General features: G+C 32.2%; 1 protein-coding gene across 1 annotated transcript in view; it reads right to left on the minus strand.

Annotated features, from left to right (window-relative positions):
- Nucleotides 1–583: 583 nt before the first annotated feature.
- Nucleotides 584–23,018, minus strand: part of LOC118745314 — a 34,160-nt gene continuing 11,725 nt past the window's right edge. The window contains exon 4 of the mRNA XM_036478839.1: nt 584–688. Coding sequence (XP_036334732.1) covers nt 584–688 — 105 coding nt within the window. The remainder of the gene's footprint in view (nt 689–23,018) is intronic.

The raw sequence follows: 23,018 nt of genomic DNA on the forward strand, positions 1-23,018 counted from the left end.
AACCAATTGGTGATCAAACTCCAACCAATAACTTATTATTTGCTATAACACTGCTATACTAACTAAGTGGTGGTAAGCTCTATTTTTCACTTTTGTACTGTTATATCGACTGAAGTAGGCCCATGAGAAGGGGCCATTAGGATATCCCAAAATTGTATGAAATCTGCGAGCTTTCACGCACTAATTGATTTATTTACAATGCAATTTTGTAGGCGAAAGCTCGCAAACCTTTAGATTAACTTTATTATCATTAAGAATAGAGCTTTTACGCGCAAAGTTCCAGTGGCCTTTTTCAGAAAAAGCTTTTTCGAGCTTTCACATTTTAATGCACTTTCATGCACAAGCATAAAAATTTAAATGCCGCGTCCTTAACAAAGTGTATGATTCAGATACCGGAAAGGTTGTGAAGCTAGGGATTCCGTCTAATTCTCCAATGTGAGTTGCAATTGTAAATCAAATAAGATATCTTCGTTTCAGAAGTTCTACCAGAGCTTTTTCATCCCCGGCTGTATTAATTCAGTTAAAATAGAACTACTATGTAGTTTAGAACTACCAAAAATTATTTTGAATTCAACTAGATACCCTAAAATTCTTCAATTACCTGCAACCATTCGCGTTGCTCCTGTCGCAGCTGCATTGATGTCTTTTTATTCATCATGAATATCACATAACAATAGAAGTCGTTTTTCTGCAAAATAAAATAAAAAAGATACAATTTAAAAAAGGAACTCATTTCCAATAAAAAACAATGCCGACATATCCGCTGAGATAAAAGCGGAAAACACTCAATCGTACATAAAAAATATATAACACATATCCATACACACATCTCCTCATAAAACGCTACACTTTAATCTGCAAATGGCTCGCAAAATGTTTGTACATTATTTAAAAAAAAAAAACTTACAAATAATAAATACATATTGCATATCAAGGCGAGTACTTATTCAATTATTAACCGACTTCACAAAAAGGAGAAGGTTATCAATTCGTCGGAATATATATTTTTTTAGGTATATTTAATCAAGTATATGAAGATGTATGGATGTACAATTAGACTGTACCATTAAAAAAAACCGCTATACACCCCTGAGGCTAAAGTATTTTTCAACACGATTTCGAAATTTGTTTGGGCCTTCTTACATTTTTTCGTCACATTCGTCAGAATTTACACTCGGTTCTTAAAGTTCCTGCCTTTTACAGCGAACTTTTTTTGTTTGAGTGTATTTTTCTACAAGAATTTCCACAATTTACCTCTCAACTGAGCCGAACTACTAGATTGGCAATATTATTATTATTAATCAATATTTTTTTATAAATTTATAGCCCATTATACATATAACACCGCGTGATAGTAAATTTTAAACACAAATATCACTATATTCGCGAAATCATGGGCCAAATATAGTAAAATTGCGTTTTCAGTTTTTCAATCTGACGTCAGTAATACAGAAATGATTTAAAAAATTCAGAAAAATGTGCTTAGAGAGGAAGTATGGGTATCAAATTGAAGTGGAAATTCTGTAGAATTTAAACAGATTCAATTTTTTGTGCATAAGGGCTGGTAAGTATTGAAAATGTCCTTTTAAAGTTGTAAGCTTGAAATTTCGCAATATTTCTTTTTGAAAAAATTATATGTTAAGGACTTATATAAACTTGATAACATCCTCGAATGTCGTCCTTCTATCCTTATCAGTTTAAAAAATTACTTAATCGTCGTTGTGAATACAAAAAATTTTAATTTTTTTTAAAATTAAAGAAATTTCCTTTTGCATTTGATACCCATATTTTTATTCTACATTATTTTAAATTTTTTTAATAATTTTTGAAATGAATCATATCTTTGGAATTAAAAAGTCCTTTAAAATAAATCCTGACGTCAGAGAGCAAAAATAAAAACTTCACTTTAAATAAAAAAGTAGGTTTCAAACCAATTTATTTATTATTTATTTAAGTTTTTGAAAAGTAATGAATATCTAAATCCTGGGCCTAATTCCGGGATCCCGGGACTGTGATAACGACATACTGAAAATCCCGGCATCGGAAGAAGCTGAAAAATTAACATCCCTTATGTAAACACAGTACAAATAGTAATCCATTGAATATAAAAAATTATAAAATAGCTCGAAGTGAGGCCAGTACAGGCATACTTTGAATGTTAAGTAAAGCACAAACAATTGTATTTATTTAGTAGATTAGCAATATCCGACAAAGTGATTTTAGAAACCCGACAAATAAGTAAAATAAGCCAAATGTGTACGTATACATATTTAAAATTTTAATACGTACATACATACGTATGTATAGACCGTACCGTGTAGACCGGAAAACCCCTGAGTCTAAAGTATTTTTGCAAGGCAATCTCGAGCAATATATTTTTTTTTTGGGCCTGCCGCCTTTTTACATCTTTCGTCATATCTAAAAGTAAAATACATCGATGTTCTTGTCTCGAAGAGATAATGTTTTTATTCCAAAGTTCATCGACCTTAAGTTCCTGTTCTAGTACTTACCTACCATAACTCAGTTTCTTTCACCCCAACTTACTCGTACCATCATAATGTCAGTAAATTAAGCGCGCCAAAAATTCGTTCAGCTTTTGATACGGCAGTTTTTTGATTATTGCAGTGGAACTACTGTTTATGGGCAAATGTACATATCGTCGTTTAAAGTGCAAAACCGCGTATCAACAAAATGCAAAACCGCGTATGTGAAGTTGTAAAAATTATTTTCTAGAGCGTAAAAACACTCATATTTCAATATGGTTCTCTTTTTTATAGAGCAGTCGCATTTCTGGCTAGTATATTTCAGGACGAATGGATAAGAAATTTTTGGCAGCCAATGTCAGTTACGCGGTTTTGCAGAATGACGATACGCGGTTTTGTACTTTAAACGACGATATGCATGTATATTAGACTGCATCACCAAAAAAGGTGCGGTTTTCCGCCGGGATTACAAAAGTTATTATATTTTAAGACGTTCACCAAAATATTTGGGAAAAATATTAAAGAACTTTTTGAAAAAAGCCCCCTGAGATGACAAAACGGATTAAGCTTAAAAAATCTGCATACAAATATTTAAAAATATTTTCAACGGAATCGTAAGAATGAGATTTGTGATGCTGTTTTTTTTTACTTTTTTCAAAGATTGATTTACGAAAAACTTGAATAACTGGGGCAAAACTATTCTGATTTAGACTTATGGGATCTCAGTAGATAGGACACACTCACACTGTTTTTATTTCTGTCAAAAAAAAAAAAAATCATTCGTGTCCCAATTTTTTTTTTTCAAATACCAACACATCTTAATTCAACTTTGAATGACGTTCATTCATCCTACCTTTCTCTTTCATCCTTTGAATGAGTTTATTGGCAAAGAAATAAAAAGGGTGAGAACATACCTTTCCACCAACCTCTTAGGTCTAAATCAAAAGAGTTTAGGCTCAGTTATTCAAGTTTTTCTTATACCAATCTTTGAAAAAAGTTAAAAAAACAGCATCAAAAATCTCATCATTACGATTCCGTTCAAATTTTTTTTAAATTTTTTAAAAATTCTTTTATGCAAATTTTTTAAGCTTAAACCGTTTTGTCATTTGAGGGGATTTTTTCAAAAAAAAATTTTAAGAAACTATTTGTATTCATTAAAAACTCCATTTTTGGAGGTAAATTGAAATTGGTCCAGCTCACTTAAATCTTAATATTTTTTCGAAATATTTTGGTGGACGTCTTAAAATATAATAGATTTTATAATACCAATGGAAAAATAGTACCGATTTTTTTTTTTTGTATGGCGAGTGATGCAGTCTAATATATATATGTAGGTGTCACCTGAAAAATGCTAAAAGGAGACCCCTAATTTCGACCTAAAAAAACTTTTTTCAAAATGGCCTTGCAAAAATACCTCAAAGAGTAAAATACTCTCTTACCAATAACTTTTCATTGCGATTGTTTTTTTTTTTTTTTTTTGAAGACATAATGAAATACACTTTTTCTATAAACAGAAGCATTGCCTAAAATCAAATCGAATAAATATTATGACACTTGCCTGTGTTAAATCATTACACACGTGCTAGATTTATCGCCTGAACTTTTAATTTTGTAATTTAGTTTTAATTAGCATTCAAATCAGATAAGCGCATACGACTATTTCGCAAAAAAGCATTGCCTTACATTTATATACATACTTCGTACCCTGCTGTCATACATAAACTAATAGGCATAAATTCAATTAGGTACAACTATTACCTACAAGTATATCCATGAATAAATAAAATAAACGATTGTAATGAACAACCTAAAACCAACTGGAAATACCCTCCATACAGTCGTACGTAGGCATTGTCGCTATTTAATGTTTTTCAACACCTGCGCTCCAAAAAAAATGTATATACATATATATACGTATTTATATAATATTTGTATCTACATAAAAAAATCAAAGTGTCAATTCTTATGCTAATTAAGCGCCAGTCAATTGCTACTTTTGTACAGTGGATATTACTGTGCTTTGTAACCTCGTCTATTTTATTATTCACACATTGTAAATGGGAGTAAGTTTTAGATTTCGAATTGAAAAGCCATAAATATGCAAAAATGATAGAATACATTTTCTGCATCGTGTACTTTAAGTAATAAAGCGCCAAGACAATATCGCTTATTTTTAGGTACGATGAGGATCCTCTCTCATTGTAGAGCACAATTTCTTCATCCTTTGAAAATACGTTTTGATATCTTTTATGCGGAAAATAACCGCAACTTGAATTTTTTAGGCGTTTCTTGATTTTTCGTATACTTTTCTAGGATTTTCAAATTCTTTTGTAATTTTTTAGCAGCGTTCGCAGTTTGTTTCGGGACGCTTTAGATTATTTTCAGTTCTTTATAAGTTTATCGGTACTTTTTGAATTACTTGACACTTTAATACTTATACTAGATAAGGTTTTGCCTTAAACAATAAAAGGCGAAAAAATTGGGTTTCTTTGCCGGCAAATAAAATAGTCTCTAGATTATTAAAATGTGTACTTAATTTCAAAATTTTTTTTAAATTCTTTTCAGGTACTCTAACAACAAATTTGGCCTTCATTAAATCTCAGCGGTCACAACATCAATAAATCGTCAATGTAACGAATACAAATCGGGTAAGTGGATTTTGTTTATTAAAAAGTTGTATGATACACTTGTGTTTTTTTCAAAATAAATAAGTTTTAAAAATAAAATTTTTTTAGATAAAAATTAAGCAAAAATTGTAAAATCAAACAAATTAAAAAAAAAAATTTTTTGAGTTTGTGAGAAATTAAATTTTTCCTTCATTTTTATCTAAACGAAAATCTTATGTTTACAACCTAATTAAAATAATGTTATTATGGAAAAATCTCCGTGTAAAGAGGATGTTTTTATAGTTCTCATAATGGACTTTTTTGAATTTCTTTCTTTGTTTTGCTTGATTTTTTCTTTTTTAACTGAAAACTTTAAAAAGATTCCCGCGCGGCCTATGTTTGAGTTGTGATCAATGCTCGGACTACCGACTCTCGACTCATGATTAATTCGCTCATAAAATCGGAGTAAAAGCCAAATTCCCATTGTTGATTTGCATTTTTTATTGTCGCTTTCATGCAAATCAAAAATTTTAAAATTTTTTATGAATAAGAAAAAAGAAAATTTCACTACTGATCTCTTTAAGGGCTGTTTCCAGCTCTCAAGAAAAATTAAAGATTCATATAAAATGACGCACAAGAAACGAAAAAGAAATTTCCCTCTACCAAAATTTTTTAAATCAGTTTGCAACTCTCAAAAAAATGCTTGTATATTTATTTCTTCCAGAAAATTTACAACAAAAGCAAAGTCCTCTTTTAAGCAACAGAAATAATGAAAAATATGTCTTTTGATTTTTTTTTGAGAGCTGGGTTCTAAGCTTTAAACTGAAATAGCGTCAAGAGTTCTCTCTTGAAACTGTATATGAGTTTCGTAGGAAAGTCCGAACGCTGATCGTAACTGGTCTATCGACGTCAGTGATACTCAAAACAGCGCCCGGGGCAGTAGATTTTATTTAAATAGAAGCTACATATCTCCGAGCATCACTGATCTGCATATGCAGGTCCATATATCAGTAACGATCTTAGAAAGTTTTTACTCTGTGAGAAAGCTTCCGTGTGCTTCTTCATCTGTTAAAAAAATAATAAATTGTTTTGATGGACTGATAGTGGCTTCTACTTTCAAAGGCTCATAGCAGACGTGAAAGATATTTTTCGTAACTACTTCGTATGGCCCTCAAAGTTTAATAAACGGTTGCCGCCTGCTTCGCATTGATTATTATTCACTTTCATTACATATTTTCATACACTTTCCTATTAAAATTTTTCGCACATATGTATGTATCTCTGTTTCATTAATCAAATGTTGTTACCTACGTAAATGCTTTTATTTTCGAGCCTTGTCCTCTCACTACAAATTGTATACATATTTTATGCTTTCAATGCACGCAATTGCCAAAACAATGTAGTTCAATAGGTCAGGCTATAGACTTACATCTGCATTTCACAGGTTTTAACAATTTGTCTTTTATGCATAAGCAAAATAATTCAACAGAAAATTATAAAAAAAGAGATTAAAATTATTATGGGAGTTTTAGAAAGAAAATATATCCCACAGCTAGATACTCGAATATGTATTTGCAAGCAAACAATATCACGTACGGGAACTGCGCATCGCATAAATGCATACAAATTGCCTTAATGGAATAATTATAAAAAAGCTAGTGGGAATTTTTGGTGGAAAAAGTTATGGGTGATGTTGCGGAATTGCGTTTTAAAATATATACTACATTCATGCATGTATGGTTACATATTGAACTGCTACTTGCAGGTATTTGTTTCACTTTTTTACAACTTGACAATAAATGATACTACGAATAAAGTCAGGTGAAATTGTACACCAGTGCATGAATGCGAAATGCCATTCGTTGAGAAAAAGTCGTACTGTTGAAGTTTTGTCTTAAAATGGTTCCAGGTATCGATTAAATATATCTATTCCCCTATCTTTAAAATAGCTTAGAACTTTTATGTGGCATACGCGAAGCCACGGGGTTCGCTTCGGTGGTAATCTTAGTTTCCACTTAGTCCACTGCAGTATCCACCGTTTTATCCGTGAGATACAACTACAGGAGGTTATAGAGAGCTATTTGCCTTTGCAAACCCTTCAGGATCTAGGAATATTGACTAGCTTGCGCCGAGAGATAAGGCCGGTGGTAATAAGTATTACAGAAAGAAGAATTCTTTTCATCTTTTTTCGCGCACGTATTCAGAGTTTTCAGGGCCAGAGCATTCGTATCCAGTATAAGCTCGCCATTATGTACATCCGTTAAATATTTAACTAACTACATATTTATAATTTTCTATTTATAGGCCACAGGTAGCAAGACATTTCTCTTGTTGCCTTCGTTCATCTCCTTGTCCATTCGTTGCGTTTGTCCGTCCATTTCAAACTAAGACCTAGCTCTCGTTTGATTTTTTTCTTTTAACAAAACATTTAAAAGACCAAACGTTGTAAAACGACAGGCCTGCAATTTCGTGTTCATTTCGTATTCTTAGTTCTGGAGCGTGAACGTGGGCTTATTGCGACCGCATTGAGTCTAAACTTCTCTCATGACTTCTGGTGACCAGCGCATCGCATTCGACATGAAGATGGGATGCTGTCGCATTGACTGAGTCAAAAAATCGGAAGATATTACAATTGGACCAAACTCTTAGATGCAGTATTATGTAAGATTGTTTGTTATAAATTTCCGTTTCTCCTTTGTTTAGTAGCAGCTGGCACGTTTTCAGATAACGCTCTTAACCACCGTCAGTTCTGTTAGTTCATTTCTCGTCTCTACTTTGTGCGACCTTCCTCTTCGTGCCTTTAACAAAAGACTACTCTGTCATGTAAAACTTTTTATGACCTATCATTCATTCTTCACTGCGCTTTCTGGTTCCTTTTATTCTGAAATATTCGCACGTACTTTCACTCAAATTGTATATAGCCGTAGGATTACGGTCTTGTAAATAACCAAAAGAACAGAAAAGTTTTCCTTATATAAGGTCTTGAAAGCCATTATCTGCAAAAAGTTTTTTTGGCAAAACTCTTGGCAAATTAGGACCAAACTTGCTACTTCAACTGTCGTAGGAAGCTATAGACACAAGAAGCGGATTTCAATATAGGGACGCACTGTCAATGCCTCATTGAAATGAGCTCACCTTCTGTTTAACTATTTCTGCAGGCAAGAATTTAAGTCAAGGTTTCAATGCTCTAATCGCTTAAATATACATTTAATATTATTTATGCCTAAAGCTTAATTTTTTCCAATTAAATCGGTGTTAGTCCGCATAATTTTATGTGCAAATACTTGAACAAATTTTTGCTCATACTCTTCAAACTCACAGCAAATATAGAAAATCCGCAAGTCGCTTTCAGTCAGTCGCCGCAAAGCACTCATGTACTATTTGCCTTGCAATTTTGCATTGTGTATTAAGCGTCAAATACAAAGTAAACAACAAATTGATAGGGGTGTGTGTTGGAATATAGCAGTGTAGATGTATGCCTATAGGCAAAGCTTAACACCCTACCCCTCTGATCTGCCTCCTTCTGTCACAATGCAAATACTCATAGATCACGGTGGTATGCACTGGAGCCCGAGGAGGAGGGCAGTGAGGCGCAGTGACTGAATGCCTATAGAATCTACAGTGTACATGGCTTGAAACGAGTAGAGTCATAGAGTTTGTTGTATGCAAATTACAGTTATGCTGTCCATTTTATATGTGTATATGCACACACTCATTTAAATTATGATGATAAAATGTTATAAAACGACAAACGACAATTGAGATAATGGATTTATAAATGTTCCTCCTACTATTAAATTATTTGGAGCAGCCTAGCTGGATGTGTGAGTGGACGAATGGGCAGACAGAAGAGAGGTGATGTATTTGCTAAGATCGTAGGGGAGTAGTCCTAGTAGAGGTCTAACTGGAAATGTTTCTTAACGATAGAATATTCGATGAATCACGTATGCGGGCAAGCCGGCTGAAATTTGAAGTATAGACAATATGTCTACTATTCTGGCATATTATTGCATGTAAGTATGAAATCCTTCGACCGAATTCAGCGAAATCTGATAAGCGCTGATAGAAAAAAGATATAGATGATAGAAGATTTTCCTAGGGTTTATGCATACGGCGCATTGTATTTCATCTCTGGGCTATCTCTTGTTAAGAGGAGTACATTTCCTGCTGGGTATTTGAATGCTTGCATTCAACAGTATGCACAAACACGTATGTATGTATGCAATATGTATTGGTTATGTGCATAAAACTGCTAGCTTTTGAGTTGCTTATGGGCAGCCTGTTGAGGTATTTAAATCGAAAAGCAAATATTTGATGCAGCCTGCCTGTCGCAAAATGAATGAATGACTTTATTAAAATTACGTATTGTGTGCAATGTGCAGTGCATAAGATAATAGCAAGAGACATACTTTTATGCCACATATGTATGTATGTATGTGTTTGTTTGGTTAGATATGCAATTATGTGCACGATTATATTAGGGGTATTCACGATCCGGTGCATACTGTCTAGCATGGTGCATAGATTGCATAAATTGCATGATTGGCTAATATTGTTGTTGTTTGAACACATTTTGAACACATGAAACAATAACAAAATTATCCAATCATGCTATTTGTGCTACTTATGCACCATGCTAGACAGTATGCACCGGCGCGAGAATACCCCTATTGTATTTATTTATGTATATATGCAACTTATTACCGTTGGTTCCGAAGAAAAGCGCAACTTTATCTAGATTCTCTTGCATACATATTCACCATATAAATTCTTGATAGGTCATTTTTAAATACATACATATATGTTTTAGCTATGGCGAGCTGACTGCTAGAAAATGCCATAACTTCCAGCGCAGTTTGCCATAAATTTGTATGTAATGTGGAAAAACTATTTACCCGTACGTTTACTTTCTTCACAGTAAGCTTAGAATCGAAGCCTCTTTAGAATTTAGTCCCCCTGGGGGTTTGTCATCAATTATTGGTTATTCAACCTACCATTCGTAAGTGATAAAACAAACGTGATAGATAAACAGTGTCGAACAAAAGCATAGGCACAGAGAATTTTTAGCAATCTATGCAAAGTTTTTTATTCTAATTTGTTTTCGATAAGTTTCTATAGAAATATAGTTCATACTACATCAAAAAATATAAAATTAAAATCCCATACTACTAATTATGGTCGTGGTACAAAGCTCAATAACAATATTAAAAAAATTAAATGTTAATAAGCCACAATAACATTCACAAAATCCCTAAACTTTGTTGAAATCTCAAGAAAATTCAATAAATTTCGATACAAATTTGCAGCTTTCTATTCAGATTTTTTTAGAAAAGTTCGAAGTATATATAACTATAAAACTGCACACTTACAACTTTTCAAAAAAATTTAATAGAAAGTTGAAAATTAGTATGCAAATTTTTTGAATTTTCCTGAGTTTTGCACATATTTTAAATATTTTGTTTTTATGTTTTCTTTGGTGTGGTATGAACTATATTTTCTTAAAAAATTATCGCAAATGAATTAGAATAAAAGTCTTTGCATATATTGCGAATAAATTAACTGTGCCAATACTTTTGTTCGTCACTGTACTAAAATGTATGTACGTTAGGATGTTCGCTTATTCGCCTTTATTCCAAAACCGGTTTTCGAGTTATTCGAAAATTGTCAATTTGAAAAAAAACATATTTCCGATTTTCAAATTAAGAAAAAACTAAATAAAACCGGTTATATTTAATATAGTGGAAATGCTTTTGTTGGTAGGAAGTCATGACCAAATATTACAAAAAACTATGAACAGTAAAGAAAGCTTTTATTTAGAAAAGTGCAAAACAAAATACATAAGTTCAATCAGTAAAAAAAAAAGCTTGGTCTAATTTTTATTTTTTTTGATACTTTATTGAATTTTTTCTGACATTTTACGGATTAGAGTAGTGCTCTTGTCGCCGCAATCGAGCGCTTAGATGTGGCAAACCTCCGTGTGTGCTTCTGCCATAAGAAAACTTCTTCGGAGGTGGAGTAAATGTGTAGATCGGTCCATTTGTGTCACAACATCAAGAAACAGAACATGAATTGGAGTAGAATCACTGCCAAACACGTAGAAAACGTCTACGCCCCAAACATTCATAAAATGGAATCAAATATGATATACCTACAGTATAATTTTAAAAGTATTTAGAAGTTTAACTTAAACTAAAAATGAAAAAGCCGGTTGGTTTGATTTAAAAAAATACGGTTTATTCGATGTTCGAAAACTTAAGATTTCAAAAAAACCGACTATATACATCCAAAAAACCGGTGTAATCTGTTTCAAAAAAACCGAGCCAAACACCCTAATGTATATGGACACATACATATGTACATATATTATTTCTTATAAGTATGTACGCACCAATGCTCTCCTTTATTAATTGAATTCAATTCTCTTTAAAAAGGATAACACTGTGCGACACTCCAAAATAACTCGATTTTTGAAATTAACGTACTTTTTGAATCGGTGTCTCTCTTATATGTATATTTTCTGAGGTATGTTCATTTTAGTAACATCTCGAAATATAAGGCAAGCATCATTTATTAGATAATGGTAAATAAATAATAGTTTTTCAATTCACTTCCATGCCCTTCGACTCTAGAAATTGCCACAAAGTCGTGAAGAAATAAAGATTATTCGATTTCTTCATCTTCATCTTTTAATATTTTTTTAAATTTAATTTATGCGATTTTTTTCGTTAAAAAATGTATTGACTATGTCCAGAAGTAATTCTAGAAGACATAATATGTCGTTAATTCATTTTCGATAAAACTCCAAGCAAAACTGCGAGCAGCTATTTTGTTATTTACACAGTTGTCGTGAGAAACCGGCAACAAAACGGAATGTAAATGCATATGTACATACCAAGTTACATACATACGTACATATTTATATGGCTCTTAACGAAACTAGACAAATAATAACCAAAATTCCACGAAAAATGCACAAAACCATGATTAGCCTTTTAATTAGTTGGCCATAATTATCACATCTGGAGATAAAACACACGAAAAATGTACGAAAATTCTTTCATAACTGGGGGCGCTTGTATTGCGTTCAAATTGATATAATTGATATTGGTTTGCTCTCCCTTACAAATATAGGTTTTAAGCTTAAATCTGTATAATTTTCATGCTGAATAATATAATTAGTAAAATTTTATACGCTATCAGCGCGCAATTATCATCATTAAAGCCGACGCTCCCCAAATAAAAACATAGCAAGCACCGACCCACGCTGATTTTGAGTTGGTTATTTTACGATAACTGCGAGCACGAGTGGATACTAAATATGTACATATGTATGTATATTATATATAGATTTCTGTGCATACTCATATGACTTCATACAACATACAATATCATAAAACATTGCTTAGCTTAAAAAATAAAAATCCTACTCTATCTCTAGGTATTTAATTTAACATGCAAATCGGCACGAAATTTAATTGCTAATAACTATTGTGCAAATTTTTTACCTATGCGGTCATAAAAAATAATCACACGTCCACAAGCCGGTAGATATGTATATAAAAATTTGAATTCTTCCACTATTGAAATCATTTTTCAGAGAAGTTTACTTGTGAAATTGGATCTAAAAATGTTTGTTTGAGGTCTTGTGTGTTGGGTATGAGCGAGTAGAATACTTTTTGATGACGACTTGAGATACAGATCCCAAACTGATATCATTTCTTAATAATCTGAATGATGTTTATCCAGTGTTGCCAGAATTTTTTCGGTGATCTAGCTAAATGGGCAAACAAAAACTAAAGACAGCTAAATAAAAAATTGTTTGTGCTAAAAGTTTTCACATGTTAGATTAGTTTTTTCACAAAAATTTGCTGTGTTTTAGGTACATATTTCTTACATCCAATAACAAATTAAATGTTATTTCCATGATACAATATAAAGAAGGTAGTTTCAATAAACAACTTTTTGATTAAAAAGCAGATTTTTGACAATTGCTCAACTGCTCTTCCGTGGAACTGCTTGAGCTTATATTGTCTGCCTCGATAATGCTCCCTTGGGGTGCGGGCATATCAACTTGCTTGAAATATCTATTGAATAGTAAATGTTAAATATTAATGTCCTATTATGTTCTTGTAGACCCACTTGGCGATCGCAGTCAGTACTCCCCCATTAGCTCACTTATTGTTACCAAACAATTTTCTGAGATAAGTATTGACGAATAGTCTGTTGAAACAAAAAAAAAATAATTGCTCAGCATTTTTACTGAGATAGCCCAAACGACAATCAATCTTGTTTCGTTAATTTGTTGAATCTTCTTACAATTAAATAAGATATTTTCAAGCAACATTTGTTTACATGTGAATTTATAAATTCTTTTTTTTTCTATCTACATACTGCATCCACACGTACATATAAATTCATTTGGTTGATTAGGTCTTTTTACACATTCCTTCATTTCATGGCGTTAGCTTTGCAAGCTTCAGCCGGCTTATCAACCAGTTAAGTGACGTACATACGTTTGTTATAGCTAAGGTGACGTCATCTTTCCGAAAGCGCGTTTTTTCGATTGGCGTAAACCCGCTTATATTCATATAAATGTATCTACTTCATCACCACTGACTACAACGTGTTTGTTTGTTTGACTATTGTCATTGCACTTCACTTTGAGTTGTTTTGTTTTGGCCGCAAGCATAGCGTGGCGATCGTTTTTCAGAGTGTTTGTTGAATATTATATACATTCCTCAAGTTTCAATGTACATACATACCTTTGTACATAAATATGCAGGTAAGTGTTATTAAATACGTAGCTAGATACACTGGCGCTCAAAACTGAGAGAATGGTACTTTTTTTTTTTTAATATTTCATATATTTTTGAAGTCAACATTTCTTTGTTAATTTTTTATAAAAAAAATGTTAATGCCATTACCTCGATAAGATTAATCAAAGTTTAAAACATAAAAAATTTTGGAAAATTCAAAAATTTTCATTAATTCATTCGTTTAATTTTAAACTTTTTAATCTGAATTTTTAGAATTTTTTGGGTACGATAATTATTATGGTTATGGTTAAAGCATAAACAATATTTTTGTAACATGTACCTTATTAAAAAAAATGTTAAAGGACAAGCTTTTATTAGTGGTTAAGGAAAAACAAAAACCGATCACGCAAAAAATCGTCGTCAAAAAAAAATCAGCATTCATCAGTTTTGATCGCCAGTGTACATATGTATGTACACACGTTTGTATATTCAATTTTAACTTTAAGAACACATTTGGATATGGAGGTGTGTTATACATACCACATTTTTCGCCAACGTGATTTTGTATAACCGAAAATAATTATCGTAGCTTAGGGGTCACTGCGTATTGTTATTATTTCGCAATGTTCGAAAAATTTGCATATAAACTAAATTTTTGAGCGATTATTGATAAAAGTAATAACAATGCACAACCAAGGGCACTGGCCATAATTACTTTACTTTTGATTTGATTTAAAATTTTGTAAAATAAAATTTTTTCGACCTCCGATTGCTATGCTAATCACAAACTGCTGCACTGTTATGAACTTATCAGGTCAAATCTGGACCATTTTTTTTTTTATAACTTCTTGCGATTTTGAAAGTAGTTCCATAAAATCTCTGCCCTTATACCTATGTATTGGAGAAAACTAATTAAGACAGTCGGTTTTCATAAAACTCCTTTGATGCAACGATTTCACAAAATACTTATTTGCCGCAGCTTCAGGCGAGTCATTGGTCCTGTCCTGTCCTGATGGAGCAAAATGCTTCTCCTAAGGGCTAAAACTGCCGCGTCTGGTCGATTGCTTTCTAAAGGCGGTCCAACAATTAACAGTACTTCCGTTGGGAAGCAGCGCACAGTGGATGGTATTATGGTATTTTGATTTAATTTTTCTTAAATAGACTAAGTTCTATCTTGGCTGGGCGTACATTTAGAATGCTTCTCGCAGCCCAAGCATGTAAAATTATATATTAAAGGTTACTCCTAAATATTTCCCTTTTTTTAATTTGTACCTTAACAGAACTTTTCCCTTTTCTCTTCCCTTTTTCCGTTTCCGGGTAAAGACTACGTTTCCTTCCGGCTTAAGAATTGGTATATTAAGACCACACAAGTCAGCGACTGTGGTTAGAAGAGTGCGGTGTGGTTAGGGAGTGCGAAGCTGCTTCTTTGAATTTGCCTCCGATTACGATAGCATTCGCATCGAAGCCTTTGTCGCCCAAAACGTACAGTGAAAGTTGTACAAACCACATTGTAAAATTACCAATATCCATTTTTTCTGCCTAAACTTTTGTTTTTTAGTTAATTGGTTATACACAGACAAATTTTGGTTGAATTGATTTTTAATATTAATTAGCTATGCAATTTTTCACACAAGGCAAATCATTAGCATTGCTTTTCTCCGTACACGGCAACTGAGCTGCTAATTCAAGCGCTGTTGATTTATTACAATTTTGACATAAACTTTGGGGCGGATGGCTATTTTTGAATGCACTGAAAAAAGCTAAAACAGCTGGTGTTAAAAACTTTTTAAAAAAACAGTATCAAAAGCGTGTTTGGCGGCCTTTAGCATTGAGCGCCCATTAGCGTAATTAAGTTCAAATATATTTTCATTTTTTATAAACACTGTTCAGTTAAAAATATTTTTTGAAATTCGAAATCTTCGCACATTAACGACATACACTGCTTCATTTATTCCAAATCTATTTAATCTAATAGGTTACCGTACCCCATAAAAAATCTATGAGCTATGCCGCATAGAGAGAGAGATAGACAGAGCTCTTAATCAAATCGTAATAACATCATTGTAAAAATGTATTGCCTGCGCCAAACTTTAACCTCCAAACTTGTTCTCCTCTTTCAACTAAACAAGCGCAACGTTGTCAGTGTGTAGATAAGTAAATATTATTTGAATTTGTTTGCCAATTATCAGCATTCAAGCGCTCGCGGATTTATTAATTTATTTGGGTATGTGACTGCTTGTTAATTTTTTATTTTATTTATTTAGAGCACTTCGTATGCATTTCTACATATATTTTGTTTCTAAATTTAAATGTAGAAATGATTTAATATTTGAGGCGACAATCGCTTCAAAGCAACTGAAGTGGCTGGCGACTAACGCATACAAAGCGAGCAAGTCAAATTAACGCTAGTGAAATTAACTACATAGATAAAATGGCATCGGTGCTATAATATACGCGCATAGGTACATATGTATACCCACGTATATATGTATGTATGTACCTATGTAGCGCATACATCTTGAAATTGCTTCGCTCACAGTTTTATCATTGCATTAGGTAAAAATTTAATTTTTCATAGAACGGGGTACTCAGTTTATTTCTAAAAAATACCACATTGCACGTCATTTGTATAAAAATAGTCAATAACAAGGAAGAAGCTCCTCGCAATTAGGTAAGAAATAAAATGCAAACTTAATTTATCGGTGTGACAATAATGACGCTTTAATGAATTCCGCAGTCAGTTCAAAAAAAAAAAACTTTAGCGGCGCAAAAGGCAACCCATAAAAGTCTCTCTGGAATTTGTCTACAGTAGTAGGAAATCAAGTGTTTGTTTATCTTTTTATTTCAATTCTAATAATAAGGTTTTTAGCATCACTTCAAAGCCTTCGAAAATTTCGAAGCAAAAAAATTGCCAAAAATCTGTCCTAACTGCTGCCAACTTCCACCTTATTATACTCAAATTTAATAGGCTACAAAAAATTCTGAAAAAACGTTATTGGAAAGCTGTAAATTTGTATGCAAATTTATTGAATTTTCTTGTGATTTGCACAAAGTTTAGAAGTTTAAGAATTTTAACGTTATTTATCGGAGTACGATATTTACATATTTTTTAAAAAGGCAAAAAAAGGTTACAATAAAAAACCTTGCCTACATTTTTATTAAAAAGTATCTGTGCCTATACTCTTTTCCGTTACCGTATTTTAAATATTTATTTATTTTTTTTTGTTAAGCATATTTTTGGTGTCTAAAAATTATACTCCATTATAGCACGAGCAAGCCATATTCAATTTCGCTGACTTTTCCAATGCTTCAGTGGCTCTTGAGCCCACACAAAAATTACCTTTCAACAAGCAATAAACAAAAGTTGATGAATGTTTAAATAAAATCATCAAAAAAAAGAGTTGCTTAGCAAATAAATACGAAAAGTCGTGACTTTGCAAGCTTTTTTTGCATGTTTTCAATTTATGCATGGAGTTTTAACATACGTACATTATCTACACGCGAGTATCGAGTATATGACCACATAGTAGAACGCCAAACAAGTATTTATTTACTTCTTATTAAGTCAAATAAAAGTAAATTCACCGTCTTTCATATTCTCCTACTCGAATACATAGTAAAAAAATTAGATCAAATCGTTTGCCATTCTTCTGATGAATCCATACTACCAACAATGTAGAACAAAAACTTCTGGACGAAAAGATTAACCAAGCGATTTGCACAAGTCAGTTGTATGCCATTAAAAGGGTTTTGCAGGTACTGAATTCTTTTGTGGTCGAACGGGGCTAGGGGTGAGCTATACGGTGGATGCTTCAAAAGGTATAAAATTGCATACTTTGTATAGACGAAAATGCCCAATACTGTCAGGAAAAAAAAAAGAAATTGCCCAAAATCAACGGTAAGTTTTAGCTGCTATAAACTTGCACTATTATACAGACACAGAATGGGCTATACTGCAAAATATCTTCCTTAGAAATCTGATTAAAAACTTGAAAATGTTCAAAAATTTGTTGATTTTTTTTAGGTTCGCAACTAGTGTTATACGGTTTTCGTTAAACAACTCCTGCGTGTTCAACACTCCTGCGGGACCGGACCGGAAATATTAGGCCTGCATCTACATCTAATCTAAACTAAACCTCCTACCGTCAAGTACAAATGTACACTAGGGTGGTCCAAAAATGCATGTGGGGGAAGAGTAAAGTCGGAATTTATATGCTCTAACCCCTAGGATTCTTCTCTGCCGAAAGAAATATACCCCTATTTTTTTATTTTGAAACCAAAAAAATATTTAGAGGGCGCTCAAAGCGCTCAAAGCTTTCTATGTATTTTATATGGAAAAAAACACTTTTCGTAGAAATCGCATAGAATTTTTGAAAATCAATATTTTTCGAACGGAAAACTCTGTTTCTCTGCAAGAGATTCCCAATAATAATACCCTATTGTTTAGTTAAGCATTTTTTCATAGTAACGATAATTTATAGGTCGCCAAAAACCCCCAAAAAACACCGAAGAATGCTATGGGGGATAAATAAAAAGTCTTTAGTATTAAAAAATGGTTAAATAAATAATTGGGTATTACTATTGAAAGTCTCCTGAGGTTGGGTTTGCCGATCGAAAATTATTGATTTTCAAGAATTCTATGTCATTTCTACGAAAATTTCTTTTTTCCCATATAAAATTCATAGACAACTTTGAGCGCTTTGAGCGCCCTCTATATATTTTTTGATTTCAAAATAAAAAATAGGGGTATACCTTTTTTCGATATAGAACAATCCTAGGGGATGAGAGCATTAAAATTCCGACTTTACTCTTTTTGGACCACCCAATGTACACACATACATATGTATGAATAATGAAACAGATAAAACCGAAAAATATATATTATATTTAGTTTTCATTGTTTTAAGCTGTCTTAATTGTTGAAATGATGCGCCGTTTTTTAATGTTTGGTTAATCAATTGATGTCGATCTCAATCAAGCTCTCAGCATGTTGTTAACAACACAATAGTTAAATACGAATACAATATACAAATGTTAAATACGAATACAAATACAAATGAATGTATATGTGTATAGTTATGAATGCATGTGTATTATGGTGGCCCAAAAAATACAAAGAAAAATCGAGTTTTGGAAGTTTTCTCGTGTCACCCCGGGACTAATGTACAGTGACTCAAACAAGTTACCACTTGTTGATTGCTTTTTAAATATTCGTAATGTTTCTATAACAATCTCGTCCAAGCTTTAGCCAAAAACATATAAATCAACCAGTACTTGTTATTTAAAACACCGCAAAAGCCGTCACAAAAAAAATTCTCAAAAATCAGTGGGATTATTTAGCCGTTTGAAACTTGCACTTTATTAGACATTAATTATACGGGCTATAAAACTGCATAACGAGAAACGTTCTAAAGATTCACATTAAAAAGTAGAAATTTTGATGAAAATGTGTTGAGTTTTCCTAAATTTTGTAAAAGGCTTGAAACTGTGATTTATATGGTTATGTTTAAAACTTTTATAAAAAAATAGCAAAATAACAAAATTTAGCTCGCAAAGCATTACGAGTATTAAAAAAATTAACACGTGGTCATTTGTTTGAGTCACTGTATACGGAACATAAGAAGATCGGTTTTTTGGGCGGTTGGGGAAAAATTAGAACACCCTTACATATGTGTATATGTATTAAAAAAACTATGTACGTATATTTAAAGTAAATACTTAATGTCAGCAACACTTATAGAAGACGTGCCAAAGTATGTACAAGTCAGTGCATATTTGGTTACAATTGCAAAATTTTTACAATATAAAATGGAAAAAACAGTAAAAACAGCGTGTGAATACTTATATACATATGTAAGTACATGTTAGACAAAGCATGCGCGCTCAGTAAGATAATTATGATACAATCAAAATGTTAATTGAAATTTTATGTAAGCAAATAAAGATTTTACGACAATGTGGTTATCCATTCGACTGAAACGAATTTCCAAAATGAGGAAAATACATTGCACTTATATATGCATATACACATACGAAGTTATACATCACTGCATGCTAAGTATGCACCTAGTTATGTAACGTCGGGATGAGCGGGTTCGGGACTTAGAAATTAAATTTCGGGATTAAATATTTAGTACCGTGCCCAACTCTACATCAGACATAAACGGGCTTGGTTATTTTCTTCGATCAGCCATTGTAAACTGCGATGCTTTACAATTTTCAATTATTTACGAAAAAATTGCTCGCTAAATTTTATTTACTATAGGTCTCTGAAGACAAGAATTATATCTGACCTCAATTTATACATTATTAATTATTTATCACTAAAGCGAACTCACGTTACCTCTATTAAAATTCCAGGCTAATCATTTTTTAAACATTTTAACCCTCTTACAGCCGTTTTTAATGAGCTTAATTGGAAAAAAGTTTAAAATCTGGCCACTAAGGTAGGACTTGAAGGTTGAAGGTAGGACTCTGAAGACAAGGATCGTGTTCAAAGTCAATTTACATGTAAAAACATATGCTGAAATATTTGGTCAAATATTTATTTGGAAGAAGCCTGACATAAATAAACGAAAATTTGCTGAACAGTCGAACTTTGTATGATAAATATTTTCGAAACTCAAATTTTACAATGGAATCTCGCACATAATTTTGGGGTATGATCTAGTTATGCCAAATTTTCACTAGGCATTGAAATGAAAAAAAAAACTAAATATTTTCCATTAAAAAAATGCCATACCGGAAAAACCTACTGCCGCATTTCTACTGGGGATTAAATGACAAAAATTTGTATTACAAACTTTGGCACCATAACTATGAGAATAATAGTCATTAAATCTGTTTCCACATAATGCCGAATTTCCACTAGGCATTGACCGAATTTCCACTAGGCATTAAAATGACAAAACATGTATGCCATTTAAATAAATACCATGTGGAAATAAACTGAATGACTATTTTTTGTTTGTAATGACATGATTTTTTTTTCATGCCCCACTTTGTCATTAAACATTTTTGCCATTTAATGCCTAATGGAAATTCAGCATAACAGTTTTTTTTTTCAGTTGACAAAATTTTGTAGGTCCTACCATTTGGAGGAGAAGGTCGGCCAAATACTTAGCAAAAATTATATTTTTTATTTCTTAATATTTTTGCCATTTAATATCCAGTGAAAATCAGGCATTATTACCCTTTAGCGTTGGAATATGAACTCTAGTCACTCCAAAAGCTCATCACCGCCGATCTTTTTACCAAATAAAATGTGCGTACATACATACATACATTTCTAAAACTTCAAATCGACTACAGCGAACAAAATATTGAATTCAAATGATTTTGAAGTACGCTCCGCTCATACATTATTTACGCTTCAAAAATCATTATGCACTTGGCCAAGAAATGTCTGAGTTAAGTGGCATTTGAGACAAAGCACGAAGCGCTGCGGAAGAATAAATCGTCGTTAATAAATAAAACAAATAAAAAAAAGTAAACAGAAGTATGTAAATACAAATAAAACGTATATAAAACTATGTAAAACTCATAAGGTGCTAAACTTTTGTGCTGCAGAGACAACCGTGAGACTGGAATTATTTATGAGCTAACAATGAAGATGTCAATCAATTATGGATAAATTTATCAAAAATGCGCGAATATGGAAGTTTGTTTGTGAATAAACAAAAAATAAAAAATTTATAGAATATTAAGTAAATATGTACATACATAAAATTAAAAACAAAAACTAAGTGATAATGTTCAATTTTTTTTTTTTAGATCACACCGATTTAGCCGTGTCTAGCCTACAAGTCTATGTCTACTGTAAGAAAAGGTTACTCATAAAAACAAACTAGCTTTCGGGGAAGGTACATATATTTGTTCTAAGATTAGCAAGGTACCCGTCATTAGCTAAAATTAATTTCATGCCAAAAGATTGTAAATTATTTTGCTAACTCTTTTATTCGTAAAACTTTTCAAGCAAACATTTTTTCTTTTATCTTGTCGAAAGCAATCTATCACAAAAAGCATCAGTAAAAATTTAGTTGACACGCAATTTTCATCTAATTTCAGAGAAAAGCTCACTAAAACAAAAGCGCTTTGAAGAAATAATGGCCCCATTAACACTCAAGCGGCACACCCCTACCGGTGATTCTATATTTGTATGATTTGATGAGTACGTAGTGTATTCGCTATTTTGTTGTTAGTTTACATTTTCGCAAAATAAAGAACGACAGCTAAACTTAACGAGCGGATTTATTCCGTAAAAAATCAAACTTTTCTTATTTTTCCCAAATAAATGAGTAGGTGACGGGAAAGTAAATAGGGACGCGACATTTAAAAAAGCTTTAGCTATTTTTCTTTTGTTTATTTAATCTTAAACTTTTTAAAGTATAGCTCACTATGTAACTAAAACAATATAAGTCCGAATTTTAAACTTTGCACAAACGAAAATTCGTCATTTAAATTTTAAACTTTTTAATTAGAATTTTTCGAAAATCTTTTGGTATGCTAGTTTAAATAAGCTATGGCGTGTTGTTGATTTTTTCACTTTTTTTTGCTGACGGTGTTGTGCATTTTTTTCCACAGCAAGTACGTATGTTTGCTAATTTGTTTATATAGAAGAAAAGGCACAACACCGTCAACAAGAATATTGTAACCAAGTAAGAAAGTCTAAGTTCGGGCGGAGCCGAACATTAAATACCCGGCGCAAGTATTAAATATATGTTTTTTCACCCTTCTGAAACCTTCCGCTAGATGGTAAGCCGAGGTGTATCAATTTTGAGTAAATTAGCGTCCTTCAATTTCGAAATATTGAAGTTTCAAGCATTTCTTAAATTTACCGTTATATGAGAATCGGCCGTTATTTTAGTCCGACTTCAATAATTTTCAACGTTTTGCTTACACGTGGCAAGTACAATAACCATACCGAGTTTGGTACAAATTGGTAGAACGGTTACCGACATACTTATATGTGATCATAAGTGGGCGGTGCCACGCCCATTTTCCAAAATTTTACCATAGACGTATTTCTTGGTAAGGAATTGTTGCAAGCATTAATTTTGAATAAATTAGCTTCAATATTTAATGATTTATCGAAGATTTTGTATTTCTCTAAATTACCGTTATATGGGATGTGGGCGTGGTTATTGTCCGATTTTAAAAAGTTTCGGCGGTTT

The sequence above is a fragment of the Rhagoletis pomonella genome, unplaced genomic scaffold (assembly GCF_013731165.1).
Source record: "Rhagoletis pomonella isolate Grant_MI unplaced genomic scaffold, Rhpom_1.0 Rhpom_scaffold_00008, whole genome shotgun sequence".
In the NCBI taxonomy this organism is placed as follows: Eukaryota; Metazoa; Arthropoda; class Insecta; order Diptera; family Tephritidae; genus Rhagoletis; species Rhagoletis pomonella.